The sequence below is a fragment of the Pogona vitticeps genome, chromosome 5 (genome assembly GCF_051106095.1).
Source record: "Pogona vitticeps strain Pit_001003342236 chromosome 5, PviZW2.1, whole genome shotgun sequence".
NCBI classification, from domain to species: Eukaryota; Metazoa; Chordata; class Lepidosauria; order Squamata; family Agamidae; genus Pogona; species Pogona vitticeps.
In genome coordinates this window covers 27,154,373-27,169,174 of record NC_135787.1, presented here as the reverse complement: position 1 = coordinate 27,169,174, position 14,802 = coordinate 27,154,373, and the positions used below count along the sequence as shown (strand labels likewise).

Below are 14,802 nucleotides of genomic sequence, written 5' to 3'. Positions count from 1 at the left end.
AACAACAAGGTTGACCCAAAGCATTGTAGTACAATATAAACATATCAGGATTAAATACTTGGCCTAACAAGAAGCTTCCTGGAAGATGCAAAACTAATCAGCCATTTATCATTGCATGATGGTCCTCTGCTTCTGTGCTGCCAGCTTCAGAAATGTCAAGCAACCGCACACTGTTATACAACCTAGCATGGAACAAGGCATGTGCAGTAAATAATTAAAGAAACACTTGCATTATTAAACCTGGAACATCATAAGACGTTCATCAGTGGCAACATAACTAAGAACAACATAAAACATTAAAGGCCTATAGTGCTTTTATAAAAAATCTGTACAACTCTGCCTGTTGGAAAGGAGTCTTGCCTGGTCTCCACCCCTTACCGGGAAGCATATCCAAAACAGTGCCACATCTTGTAATGCCACTAGCCGTATAGCACTAGGAGTGAGACCATCCTCAATGGCTGCTTCCCTGCCTTTCCATAAAAGAGACTTTCCTGCTACTTTCTGGATGTTGTCTTTCTAAAGAAGGGTAGAAACAGCTTTCAGGAGCAGTCTCAATTCCAGCTCACCTCATCTGACATCCCTTCGATACTCAGTCCTGCAGAAGTGTTTGTGATTCCCTGGGACATCTGCTGGTGCACCCACAAATCAGCTATGGCAGTTTCGCATTACTTCTGTCCTAGATGCATCTGCTTCAAAATTGGTGGAACCATACTGTAGAGCCATAAGTAGCACAGAACATTTTTGTGTGGAGCGCTATTTTGTTTCAGCAGCACTATATACTGATAAGATTTCCCTCCCAGCATTTAGTAAACTATCCAGTAAAGGTGAATGTATGTGCATAAGGCATGTCAGAAAAAGTTAAAGGTAAGAGTTTAAACTTGAGGGCATCAATGGTATGCCTTGTTTTATTTATATTATATACAAATAATTTCTTCAGTAGATATTGCATAAAATGCAAAAAAATTCCAAGCTGCAAAAACAAAGTGGAAAAATAATGTACTCCACACTCCAGACATAATCCAGAGGAAACTGCAACTCTAAAAATGATAGGTAAAGTGCATACACATAAGAATCACATTGTTGATCAGACCAAAGGGCCATCTCATCTAACATTCTATTACTCAAAAGTCAAATGCCTCCGAGATCTTTCCAAGTATAGGATGTAACTGCATGTCATGTCCTACAATTTCTCCCAAGCTCCTGATGTTCAGAGATTTTTATTTTAAAAAGGTTTATTTCCCCCCTCCCAGAACCCCTCTGTTGGCTCCAGATTTGCTCATACTACACCTCTTGTGCTGCTGAGAGTCCCCTGGACTGCAAGGAGAACAAACCTATTCTGAAGGAAATCAACCCTGAGTGCTCACTGGAAGGACAGATCCTGAAGCTGAGGCTCCAATACTTTGGCCATCTCAGGAGAAGGGAAAACTCCCTGGAAAAGACGCTGATGTTGGGAAAGTGTGAAAGCAAGAGGAGAAGGGGATGCCAGAGGACGAGATGGTTGGACAGTGTCATTGAAGCGACCAACATGAATTTGACCGCATTCTGGGAGGCAGTGGAAAACAGGAGGGCCTGGCGTGCTCTGGTCCATGGGGTCATGAAGAATCGGACACGACTTAATGACTAAAAAACAACACACCTCTTGAAAGCAGTTGTTCTTACATTATGACTGCCTGCATTCCTGCTGATTTCAGTGTGTCTGCTCTAAGTATGGCTAGGGCTAGATCCAACCCAGAGATGAGAAGGGAGATCTAGGAATCATTTAATCCTATTACTTAAAGCAAGAAAGTAAGATGTAGACCATTCTGGACAGATAACTGTCCAGTCCTTGCTAAAAAGCCTTGAGTGCACAAGATCTTAGCTACAACAGCTAACAGCAATTGATAGACCTATATCCCTGTCACAATCACCTCAATAAGATCACCACCTGATTCTGTTTTAATGAGCCCAAACATTCCCAAACATATTGTTATCCAAATATATTTGGTGGTAGGGAAGGGAGAGATCATATCTATAGTTACTTCTCTCTTCCACCTGTTCACAGTTCAAGGATATACCTTTACATACCAACATACTACTATATTGTGCACTAATATACAACTGCTATATACTTTTTGGTTGGATAGCTCAGTGGTTTCAGTAACTGCCTGCAGAGTCAAAGGTTGGGAGCTCAATTCCCCCACTATACCTCCTAGAAGAGCCAGCTTGTGTGGCTTTGAGCAAGCTGCACAATTCAGGCCACCCCTAGAAGAAGGAAATGATAAACTGCTTCTGAGTATTCTCTACCTGAAAAACCTGAAAAGTGTTACCATAAGTCAGTACAGACTTAAAAACACATTGTTGTTGTTGTTGTTGTTGTTGTTGTTGTTGTTGTTGTTGTTGTTGTTGTTGTTGTTGTTGTTGTCGTCATCGTCGTCGTCGTCGTCGTCGTCGTCGTCGTCGTTGTCGTTGTCGTTGTTGTTATATACATTTTGTATCCTACACCCCTTTATTCTGGAGCACTGTTACCTAAGGCAGGGAATGAAAAATCACTTTGCCTATCCATCAGCAATCTGTGTAAGTCAACTGTCTGGTTGCATTTTTAACCATTTATATTTGGTAGCAAATAGAGATAGGGGTATTCATATACGAATATCCCCACACAGGGGGAAATAATGAGGGTCTGGCCTAATGGGGCTGGACTGTCCACTCACAATTTCGCCGCTGCCACTGACTCCATGAAGGCTTCCTCTCATGCTATTTTCCGCAATGGATTAGCCATTGACGAGCTTGTGTCAGCGGTGAAATCATCAAGTGGACACTCCAGCTCCATGGACTGTCATTATTTCCACCTATGCGGGGATATTCATATTTGTATATAAATATGAATACCCCCCTCTCTAGTAGCAAATACAGTATAAGCATGCCTTCAGCTGTTTCTTTCATGGAACTCTTGCACTTCTTCAGTGAAAGCTACATTTCATATTTCTTATTTCTTTCTAGAGTGGTCTTAACCGACTAGATAGGCGGGATATAAATCGAATAAATAAAAATAATAATAAAAATAAAATAATTTCTGTGGCCTCTTTTCATTTCTCATCTCCGTATCACTGCTTCGTCACATTATTGAATTACATAGGTAGACAGCCTCAAAGAAGGCTCCCTCCCTCAAAGGAAATCAAGCTGAAACTAGTGTAAACAAGTGGCACCTGCCCCCCCAAAAAAGATTGCAGTGCAGAATGCTGCCTATTTGAGATTCCAGTCACTCTATTCCACTTCTTCCTCCAAAAAGATATTTAGTTTTGATTTGTGCATTCCTACAAATCTTGTGTTATCAAAAGCTTGCTAATGCCACACTTCCATGTGTATACGGCACTATTTTGACTACATAAACAGTGCTACTCACAACTTTAGCAACTGTGTGCTTGCTCAAATAACCTTCATACTGTATTACGTTAACTCTCCATTCCTTCTTTTTCCTTTTTTTGTCTACCTATCAACATTTAGATTTAATTCCTACTAGAAAGGGAACTTTCTGTTTTGCTTAAGGCCCTCTATAAAGCACTTCAACAGTAACTTCACAATGAACATAAGTAGTAAATGGATATGTCTGTATTAAATACCTCTCTGCAGGAATGCTATTAAGATACTTAGATTTCTATGCTCACTTTGAATATATTAGGGATTGCCCTTTCTCTAAAAAGAGAGGACAAATCTATCACTAAATTTTTTTATTAGAGACAAGTCCAAATTCAATAAAATGGCATCAGATTTGTAGAGGTTCCTGGTTTCTCAAATACACAGATATATAAAATATATCATAAAAATGCTGAGTTCTTAAGTTTCATGATAGATTTTCTAAAGATTGTTTCCAATCTTAGTCTCATGATAGACATTCTAAGCATTGTTTTCAGTATTCTACACCACCTTCCCGAAGAACTATAGTAGCACATAAGAAAGTCAACAAACAAAAGTAATCCCATTAACAGTGTAAGACAGTAGAGGTTTTAAGGAGAATTTATACCAAGGTCATAAACACAATTATTTAATATGGAAATGTTTTGGTTTAGGAACTCATTTTAACATTTAACCGTAGCAAATTTTGGTAAACAAGTATAAACAAAGTGTGACATATTTTTAGATCCCGTGAAGTGTACAGGATGGGTGGAACAAGGTTTGGATATTGTATCCTATTCCTTTGTAATCTGCATTCTGCTATTTGGCTGAATATTTGTCTCATCCTCCATACTCTGCCCTCCTACCTAAAATTGGGATAAACATATCTTAACTCTCTTATACGCAGATGACACAAAGATCTTTTATACAGATCAGCTTATCCTGACTTTCAGAGTTGTTTGGGATATATTGTTGAAAAAGCTTTATATATTGAAAGAAGCTCCTTAACCTAACTACCAAAAACTGGTCTTTTTAAAAAAAAAAAAAAAAAACGCCTATACATATGTTAAAAATGGACAGTAGGGAGATTAAGCAAGCCTTTTTTTATTTTTCTTTTATATGTTTGAATTAAGTATTGGGGTATATGGTTATTATTTTCTATATATACAGGCTGCTAGACACAACTACTTACAATAGTCAAAGAAAAGTTTATTAGAATCTCTCCTCCTGGTTGTATTTTTATGGAAAGGCATATGCATTGTTCTACCGCTGGAGATTTACAAGATTGCTGTGCTGTCATGTTTTATTTTTTTACAGGCCAAAGCTTTGGACCATCAGTGAAACGGATCTGCAGGCATCAATCTAGAATAGATTATGAATATTATTACTGACACTTGCCTCTTCAACACCTGCTAGTGTATGTTGGGGGCAAAAAGCTGGGAAAGATACCACTTCAGTTTGTCTGATATAAAATTATTCTTAGTTATTGGTTAATGTTCCAGTTAATGAATCTGGGTCTCACTATATACTAAAATGAGCAACTCTTTAAGGAAAGGGCTTGTTCACGCTCCTTGGCTTATAGCTCAGTTAAGGTTCTCTAAAATCTAACTAAGGCTGATGAACATTGTATGGCAATCCACTAATTATATCTTGCTTTGTTTATAATTTACTTATTTTAAAGGTATTCATAATCTTAACAAGAAAGATGCATTTATAAAAGCTCATTTTTATTTGTTGATAATGGTGGTCCTGGAAAGAAAGTCTAAGAAAAGACCTTTATCTGAGAGGTCTTACTGTGTTTTGCATGAAGCTGAAGATCTTGCATATATTCTGTAAAAATGTCCAGCATATTCCAATATAAGGGAACAATGTTTGGACCATCTCTTTGCTCCAGAAATGAAGTATCCACCCCATGAATTATTGGTTTATCTGCTAAGGGTCAGATGGGACTGTGACTAGAAAGAGTACTAGATGTTTACCTCCAACTAATTTGTTTTTTTTTAAAAGAAATATAATGTTATTATTTATTTTATTTAGTCTCATTTGCAGGCCACCTTTCTCCCTTGGAGGGGACTCATGACAGCTCAATGTTAAAACAAGTACAATTAAAAACCCAATAAGTTATGCATTAAAAAGAAATTATAAACCATAAAAATAATTAAAATATATTAAATAATTAAAAACATTTAAAATTTTAAAACTTTAAAAACAAACTTACTAAGCTAAAAACCAGCATGCAGGACTGAATTATGTGAAAAGGTTTTGGCATGGCTGGACAAATCTATATACAGTAAAATAAAATTTCTTATTATAGTATGATGCTCATGGCAACATATTATCCTATATAGACAAGACAAGACCTTTATTGGCATAAAGAGAATAAAACCTAACCAAACTGGTTCATTAAATGCCCCATGCAAACCAAATCCTTTTGGCTAAGATCAAGTGTATTATCCTATATAAGTTGCACTGCCACTTTTACAAACCTCTGATTTTTAAAAAAATGTTGTACTAGTCGTTAAGTCCCAATGATCTCTGTGGCTTGCAACAGTCTATGGAAGACATAACTCCACTGGAGATTGTCTCTATACAGTGTAATGGGAATTGGAACTTGCCCTCCCCATGGACCTTCCCAAGTCACAGAGATTCTTGGTGCACCCAAGAATCTTTTAGGCCAGATGGGCGAGGTATAAATCAAATAAATAAATAAATAAATAAATAAATAAATAAATAAATAAATAAATAAATAAATAAATAAATAAATGTAGAAGTCATTTTTTTACTGTTTGAGAAGCAACAACACAAGATAAGCATGGGAGTAGAGACGACTGCTTTAACTCCTTCTGGTTTAGGAGCTTCCACTCCCATAATTCTGCCTGGGGGTTTCTGGCTGAGTTATGAGACTGAGAGCCCTCAAATTCTGAACGTCCCATCCCTAGCAGGGACCTCATCACCCTCCGGGTGTTGTTGGATAAGAAATCCCACCATTTTTAACCATCAGCCAACCTGGCAATGGCCGATGGAAGCCAGAGTTTCAGCACGAGTTATATGTAAACGATCCAGGGTGTTTACAGTCTAAATATGAGTCAGCAATATTTTGAGAAGGCTCTTGCAGTTTTAGATTGCAGATTTAGGTTGCATCAGCAAGAACGTCCAGGTAGTGAGATGCAATGATTTTGCTTTATTTTGCTTTGCACAGACTTCACATGGAAATCTGAGTCCCAACAAGTAAGTCCAATACCAGATACTGCAGAATAAGTAAGATAATGACCATATCATATGAGGAAATGTTGAAGGAGATGAATATGTTTGTCCTGAAAAAGAGATAGTTAAGAGGTCACTTAGAGCATTTGAAATATCTGAAAGACTGTTGCACAGATGATGGAACAGATTTATTTTGTGTTGCTTCAGAAAGCAAGACCTGTATGGAAGATAGACAACAACCTATTACCTGGCCCCAAATGGCAAGGAAAACTATTTAGGCAAAATATTAGAACGTGTTTCACGACAGTAGGAGCTGTTCAAGAGATTGCCTCAGAATATGTTAGACTCTCCTTTTCTAGGAGTTTCAGCAAGACACTGTATGGCCATCTATCAGGAATCCTATAGCTGCGGAAATCCTGCTCTCCTTTATGACTCCAGGAACAACTGAAGGACAATTATTTTACCCAGCCTACCCAGCTTCTAATATAAATTCAGTAACACCCAGAGAAGAAGATCCCTGATATGGGAATAAAGAATAGACATATACAAAAAGGGAATGAGATCCAACCTGAAGGAACACAGACATCCGACTGAATTTGCTGCTGTTGCCAAACATGTCACTTGAAGCTCCCCAAAGATACTATGTTTTTCATAACTAGCAGAAATCCTCTATAAAATTGTGCAATGGTGTAGAAAGAAATGCCACTATCTGAGAGGAACCATACCAAGTTGAATCACTGGGTAAGTAAAATGCTTTATTGTCCTGACAAATTATTGGGGGGGGGAACTGTTGTCCAAGTGCAATTGTGCAGTAATAACGGCACAAAGTATACTTTTGAAGCAGGTCTTGAAAGAAGGAGGTCCAGATTTCCTGGAAGATATCTGCAGACAAACAAGGATTTCTAATTGCAATGATTTTGCAACATCAGAAACTAAAAGACCACACTCTATTACTAATCAATCAATCAATCAATCAATCAATCTTTATTTGCGGTCTCCGACCCAATAATTATTACTAATAAAGAAAAAGCTTGTAGTAAGTAGGAATGATTTGTGAAATAGGTTTGAACGGCAGAACAATGATGTTCATTTGCTTCTGGTACTCAAAACAATTCTGTCACGCACACTCTTTGCCCAAAGCTCAGGGTTCTACTGTAAAAAATTTATGGCTCACAAACATGAAGTCTGCTCATCCTTGTTTTAAAATAATAAAGAAAGAGATTGGAAAATGGGCTCCTTGTATACTTTATCATGAAAAAAAATAGTACAAGAAGCCTGCTGAATTAATATGTAAGCAGCCTTTCTCTGCTCTGCAGTACCTGTTGTATAGATCTATTCTAGCTGCAGATGCGTACTCACGCAGGGCTAAATACTTATCCAGTCCAATGCACATATTGAAAGCAAACATCCAGGAAAAAATGGGTTTGAGTAATTTCCCCTAAAATCTAGCTTTCTGCATGGAAAAATTTTGTATTTAGACACAACCAATCCTGACCCATTTTGGACTATTCCACGTTGCACTGCTACTTTCCAAAGCTTCATTTATTCTTGTTTCGCACATTTCTTTAGTTGCCTGTCCAGCCCTTCTCTAGGATCTGCAAAGCTCAGTAAATGACAGAGTTTCTTGATATAAAGCCTGCTCAGACCATAAAAATAAAATAACTCAGCCAGGCAAGTCATTGATCCAAACACTGCCACAGAAGTAATTAGAACAGTGTAATATCCCTTAAGTGCAAGGGTGTGTAAACCTTGTTCTCCAGATGTATTTAGACTGCAATTCGCATAATCCCTGACTATTGAGCAGCCCTCTGAGAAGTGGAGCCTAACAACATCTTGAGAGTCATAAGTTCTTCGCCTCTGCCTGAGTGGCCAGTACTTCTCAAACTTTATCAAACTGTACCACACCCTAAACATAAATCTTCCATTTATATTCATTCCCTGGAAGCCTCACTATCACAGCACTCAGATGTTGAATACTTGCCCTTCACTTTTTGGCTTCTTCCACACACATCCCCTATGTTCCTTCCAGAGATTATGTGGCCTATTCAAAGCTCTGCTCTGGTTCCTACACATCCCTCTTTCCTCACTTCAACATTAGGCCTGCAATAGCCAGAAAACTGCAAGCCCATTTCTTTCTCTCGTTCAGTCATGGGACTACTGGACCTCATACTTTGGGAAAACCATGATACCCTTCGAGAAGACATACAAAACAAATGACATGTCAAATTGTTTCTTCATTATATACTTGAACAAGGAAAACAACAACAATACCCACCTTGCTCGAAAAGCAGGCTTGCTATACAACCAAGTAAGCTATTTATGTAACAGCAAGTGTGCAGCTGCAGTAAATGGCAAACAAAGTAAATTTGGTGGCTGAATATTAAGTGGCACAAAGCTAACAGGAGCACAGCAATTCCCTTATATCTTCAGAGCACTAAGGTATCATTGCCTCCTATACTAGAACATCTCAATCTCTTCCATCATCTATGGCCAACATATTACTAACATGCAGGATTTTCTAAGTCTGCGTGGTTCCAATCAAGGCCATGCAGCAATTTGTGTAAAAGATGCCAGAAGGGTCTGATTTAATTATATCCAACTTTAATTAAAGAGCTCCAGTATCATGGTTCCAAACAGATTTATCAAAACAAAAAAGAGAGATCTTCAGAAATAAGATCAGGGCAAATTGCTCTTCTCATAGCTGGATGCAAGAACAGGTAGGTTTGAGTGCTATTGGATGCATTATATATCAGAGCAAAATATATTATACAGTTTATAAGAAATAAATAATCAAACATATAATCAAAGGATCAGCTTATGCTGCAGCTTCCCATTTAGAGGATTAGGGGAGTAATCACAATCTGCCTGCAGCAGCTACGCATCCTACTACTGCCTATATTAAAAATGGCACTTGTGTTCTGATAAACAGACAAATGAATGCAACAAGCAAAGGGAGGTCAGACAGATCACATCTGGCCTCCCATCAGTACCCAGCAGCTTAATGAATAAGCAATCGAAGAAAAAGAAATGTTATAATGAATTCAGCCTAAATAATTCATTTCATAATGACAAGGTATAGAAATCAATCACATTCTAGAAATATCTTTTTCTAGCAAGGTGGGGCAAACAGCTTGAATACTCATTCTGGTGATTTTTAACCATGCCTACGAATTAAAATGTTGCATGACTGGACCAGTGTCCATTTGGCATTTGCACTGAGGCACAGGGCGTAGGAAGGAATGGGTGCTAGAAAGGGAAGAGAGGGGCACAGAAAGCATAGACAATCTGTGCACTAGAACATCTGACGGACTTATAGAAGAGTTACAAATTAGCAAATAAACAAGAATGTCCTATATAGCAATTACTGATTCACTTATGAGCTGTTCTCTATGGGGTACTAAATAAAAATGCGCACCATGATATAGGAAGATTTCATGTGAGCCTGTTGGGGGAACTCAAAACGGCCTTAGATTCCCAACTTGTGTCCATACAAGTGAGTCACACATTTGCATGAGCTGTACCTGTGACCATGTACATTTTCTAAAACCTCCTTGCCAATATACTTAAATGCCATCAGTGATGAGGCTCTAAGAAAGATGAATGATTGTGAGTTGCTAAGAATATTCTATGTTCAATAACACTGATATTGTGTTTTCCTCCTATATAATGCAGACACTCATCTCTCTGGTGAAATTATAGGTTGCCTAGAAAATGGTCACTAATTTCCCAGTCTTAATCACATGCCAGAAGCAGCAAACAATATTACAAATGCTTTTGAGAATGACTGAAGAATGGTACTCACTACTGAAGGTGGGGAAAAGAACAGATTCTCAACCCCCCCCCCAGCTCAGGTGAATTTTTTTTTAAAAGCCAAACGTCATTTTGCAGCATACAGGGTGAAATGTATAGGAATGCTAGAATAGGTTCAGAGGAATAGAGCGAAACCCACATAATTGTAAACCTAAGTAAGTAATCCTAATGCCTACCCCAGTATCATCACTGTAAGCAACAGAAGAAAGGCCTGTTTACAGCATTTATATCTGATGTAAATATTTTGACAACAAATGAGAGAAATGGGAGGAAAGGGAAACAGTGCCTCAAACTCAGACCTCAAAACCTATCTTGATTAAGCGCAGCACAAAATCACTACACTCCATACCACTAAACAGTTTCTGAGCAATTGGAAGCAGAAAACACCTGACTCCTGGTTGATCAAAACACAGCCTCATTGCTTTGAAGATAAACGAAAGGCACTATTAGTATCACTGGCCTTCTTTGCCTGCTTGCACCCAGGTGGCTAATAGTATATTTCCTTGCTGTCACTGCAGCAAGCCTAGTTCAAAGCATGCCTTTTATGTAGCAGGAATGCAAATGGACATTTTGAAGGGAAAAGAGGGGGGGGCAGTTCTGCAAACCTGGCACTTCTGTATCTGTCTCACGGGGGTGGACCGGGATGTTGAGGGATGCATTTGATCATACCTTGCGTTTCCGATTTTCCCTAGAGATTCTCCTCTGCCTTTTTCTCTCCCTTTCTCTCTCCTTCTCCTTTTCATCTTGCTCAGCCTCCCGAACTTTTTTAATAGAAGCAGCAGCGTGAGCCATTTTGGAGAAGGGGGCACCTCCTCAGAGAGCTCTATTCCTACTACACAGATATCCAGGAGATTTTGTTTTTCTCGGAAGGGCACTGATGAAGTGATGCTGAAAGCCAGAAATTCACAGGGCAATCCTCTCCACCTCCTCCTCCTCCTCCTCGCCAGACACTCTGCGATAGGTCACTGCTCTGATCCAGCGTCTGCAGCATCCATAATTCAGCATAATACTGGCATATCCCAAATTAAGAGTCTCTATGGCTGGCTCTCCACACCCAGGCACACACATGTAAGGAGGAGCATACACACACAGCAACACAGACAGCTATGGAACAGAAGCCGTGCAGGAAGCACTTTAGTTTCCCTCTGACAGCTGAAGAAAATCCGTCTTATAAACCCGCTTCATCAAATTGGAAAGGTCTGTTGGGATTTCTTCCAGATGGGCTGTGGCTTCAGGGGAAAGAGCCAGGATGGAGCCACCTCTACACGGCTGCTGGAAGTAGGTGGGTGGGTGGGTCAGCGGATCATCGGTGGGTGTAGACAGCTCTTTGCAGCTGCCAGCATCCTCACAGGGTGAGAAGAAAATGGTGCAGTCTGACTTAATGACTTGCTGCTGCAACTGACTCTGCTGTAAAGCACATGATATGCTACATTCTCCTTATATTTCACTGTTCTGCTCTTCCCTTGGTTTTCAGCACAGTTCGTTCCCCCCCTTCTCTGCCCAAAGACAAAGAAATTAAAATACAAACAAGAATAAATATTGCTATATTCAGAGCAGACCAGCTGCATCTTGTTCGCTCTGCAGGTAGTGATTTCCTTAGTAAGGAAAACAGAGTGGGGGTGGAGAATGAGGGGGGTGGAAACATTCAGATTCTCATTGTGTCATTTTTCAAGTCCACATGAGGCTGCATCAGGAGAACTGCATTAAGCAGTGAACCCAGCCTTGCTTTATGGGGAGACTTCAGTGGAAGAAATATGCAGAATAATCTGTGCTCAACCTGTCCTAGCCAATCGAACTCTATGGGGGAAGGGTAACAAAATGCAGAGTATTTTAGCCTGCATTATATATCACGAAAGGCTGTTGCCAGCCATTTGGCTTGATGATTTGTGACACACTTATATTAAAGATTTAAAAAAAAAAACAACAGGGATGATTATTGGAGTAAGATGAAATCAGAGAGATGATATTTTTGATTTTTTTAAAAAATGTCAGCTATCCTTCCCCAAATGTTTCAGATAATCTTTTAAATCAGGGACAGATGTGAGCCTGTACCATCTGCCCAGCTGCAGATTCTACACCAAAGACCTTTCTTTGCAAAACACCAGCTTCCTCTTTCCAGACATAATTTTTTTTTACTGCAAAGCCTTCCTGAAAGCAGCAGTCTTACCCTTTTCTAGATATATGTAAACATCTAGCCTGTTAGGCATTTGTTCACACTGCAGAAGCAAAGCAGAAGTGCCACCTAAATAGATTGCGTACAGTACATGAACCTAAACAGATGCATGAAGGGAATGTGTTATCCTCAGGAGTGGACAAAATACAACCCTCCAGATGTTATGGGCTGGAACTCCTAACATTTCTCCTCTGATTAGAGCTGATGTGAGTTCTGCCCAACATTCCTTCTAAGCTGCACAGCCATGAGGCATTAGTGCCACGCAGCTCAGCCAGTGTTGCTGCTCACTTCCTTCTAGTTACCGCCAGAACCCAGTGCTAGTGGAATATTAGAAGGAACACTGGTTCCACTCCAAAAATATCTGAAGGGCTTTGCTTCATCCATCCTGCTCTAAATTTTGCAGGACTGAAAGTGGGCTATGTTGGCTAGGCCATGTTACCATAGGCTATGTTGGCTAGGCCTGATGATCCAATAACACTTGGAGAGCGAGACGTCTCCCCAGCTAGTATCAGTGCTCCATCCAGTTTTTAATAAGTTTTAATTGAACATATACCTAATTGAAATTGAAGCTGACCAATGGTGTAGAGGAAGACCATCTAATAGGCCACCATGAGCAATGTGCAAGGCATTTCACAGATAATGTTATATACTCCACTGCAATTAAAGCAGGACCAGTAGCTGTACTTCTGGCTCCTGTTTCCATTTATACAGGAATTTGACAAGTTTCTTGGAAAGGTGAAGCTATCTGAAACCAACCTTTGCAAAACCCAACTAATTAAGAACAGCCAGACTAGCTATGCAACTGGCAAGAACAATAAATGACTCTTTGTTGGAAAGCGTTATCCTTAGATGTTTCAAAGAACCTATGAGTACTAAGATCATTACAAAACAATGGAATACCTTGCTATACACCCTATTAAGCCCACTTAATTCTATAGAATTTCTAACAAGATTTCAATATTCCAATATTTTTCTTAATGGATGTTTATTAACTGGTTCGCTCTAAAAGCCTCAAAGTAATACAAGATATACATGACACAAAATTAAAATATGGAGTACATATTTAAAACTCAGCTTTACATACATCACGTTTCAATAACCCAGATTTATTCTATACAGAGTTGCCTTTGTCATGTATTTGGAAAGTAGAATTGTTCCAGAATTCTGTACCCCTACATAGCTGCATACACTATTTTTTGAATTGGCACGCTGAGTCTAATTTATTTTCAGTTACAATTCAAAGTTCTGGTGATGACCTTTAAATCCTTGAATGATTTCGGAGCAAATCTGCCTATCAAGAACATGTCATCATCTACATCATCTATGTCCCTATAACTACTCAGTTAAATCTAACTTGGACTCAGGAAAGGATCTTTTCCTTTAGTTGTACAGTGGTGCCTCGACTTACGAACATCTTGACTTGTGACCAATTTGAGTTATGACCAGCTCTGATCACAAAATTTTGCTTTGACTTGCAGCCAGCGCTTTGAGATACGACTGGAAAAAAGGCTCCCTCCCTCTCTCCTTTCCTGCCCTTTTTTTAACCTTAGAGGTCATCTTAGGTTAAAAAAATCTCACCCTAATGGTCAGATTAACCGCTTTTGCATTTTCCATTCCTATGGGAACTAATGCTTTGAGATACAATGTATTCCCATGGGAAATGATGCTTTGAGTTATGACCAACTTGAGTTATGACCATCATCCCGGAATGAATTAAGTTCGCAATTCAAGGCACGACTGCACCTAAAAAGGGAGTAAATGGGTGGATCTGAACTTAGCAAGTATAAGGGTCCACTAGAGACAAACTGGAGACTTCACCATAATATGAATGGATAAATGAAAGTAGGGCAGATAGGTAGGTGGGGTGGATAGATAATATAGAATCCCCCTTGAAAATGAACTTTTCTCTGTGCCAGGTAAGATGGTGGGGCTCTTCTGGTACCTTCATTATCAGAGACAATGTTATGTAGGAAAAATGAGAAGACTATTTTTAAACATTTCATATGGCTGGAAGTCCTTATGTCTGCTTCTGTCACTGTGTTTTGAAGTTGTTCTCTCAATTTATCTCAGTGTTATTTTGAATGCACATTGAACTTATTTTGTATATATTTAAGTTTTAATTAACTGAATAACCAGACTGCACTTTTCATACTGCATAGCCACTATTATTTTTCTGCATCTTGGTCCATATAAACGTTTGCCACAATAACTGAGTTGGTATTTATGTGGCACATAAAATTTGT

At 39.0% G+C, this 14,802-nt stretch overlaps 1 protein-coding gene across 27 annotated transcripts in view; it reads right to left on the bottom strand.

Annotated features, from left to right (window-relative positions):
* ANK2 (ankyrin 2) overlaps positions 1 to 14,802 on the bottom strand; it is a 328,145-nt gene that overhangs the window by 179,836 nt on the left and 133,507 nt on the right. For 6 of the 27 annotated variants that reach the window (XM_078376584.1, XM_073001735.2, XM_078376586.1 and 3 more), the window contains exon 1: positions 11,056 to 12,052. The exons of the other annotated variants lie outside the window; for them this stretch is intronic. In XM_078376584.1, the coding sequence (XP_078232710.1) occupies positions 11,056 to 11,178 (123 nt within the window). In that variant the 5' untranslated portion in view covers positions 11,179 to 12,052. Of the gene's footprint in view, positions 1 to 11,055; positions 12,053 to 14,802 lie in introns of those variants that run through there. 27 annotated transcript variants of the gene reach the window in all.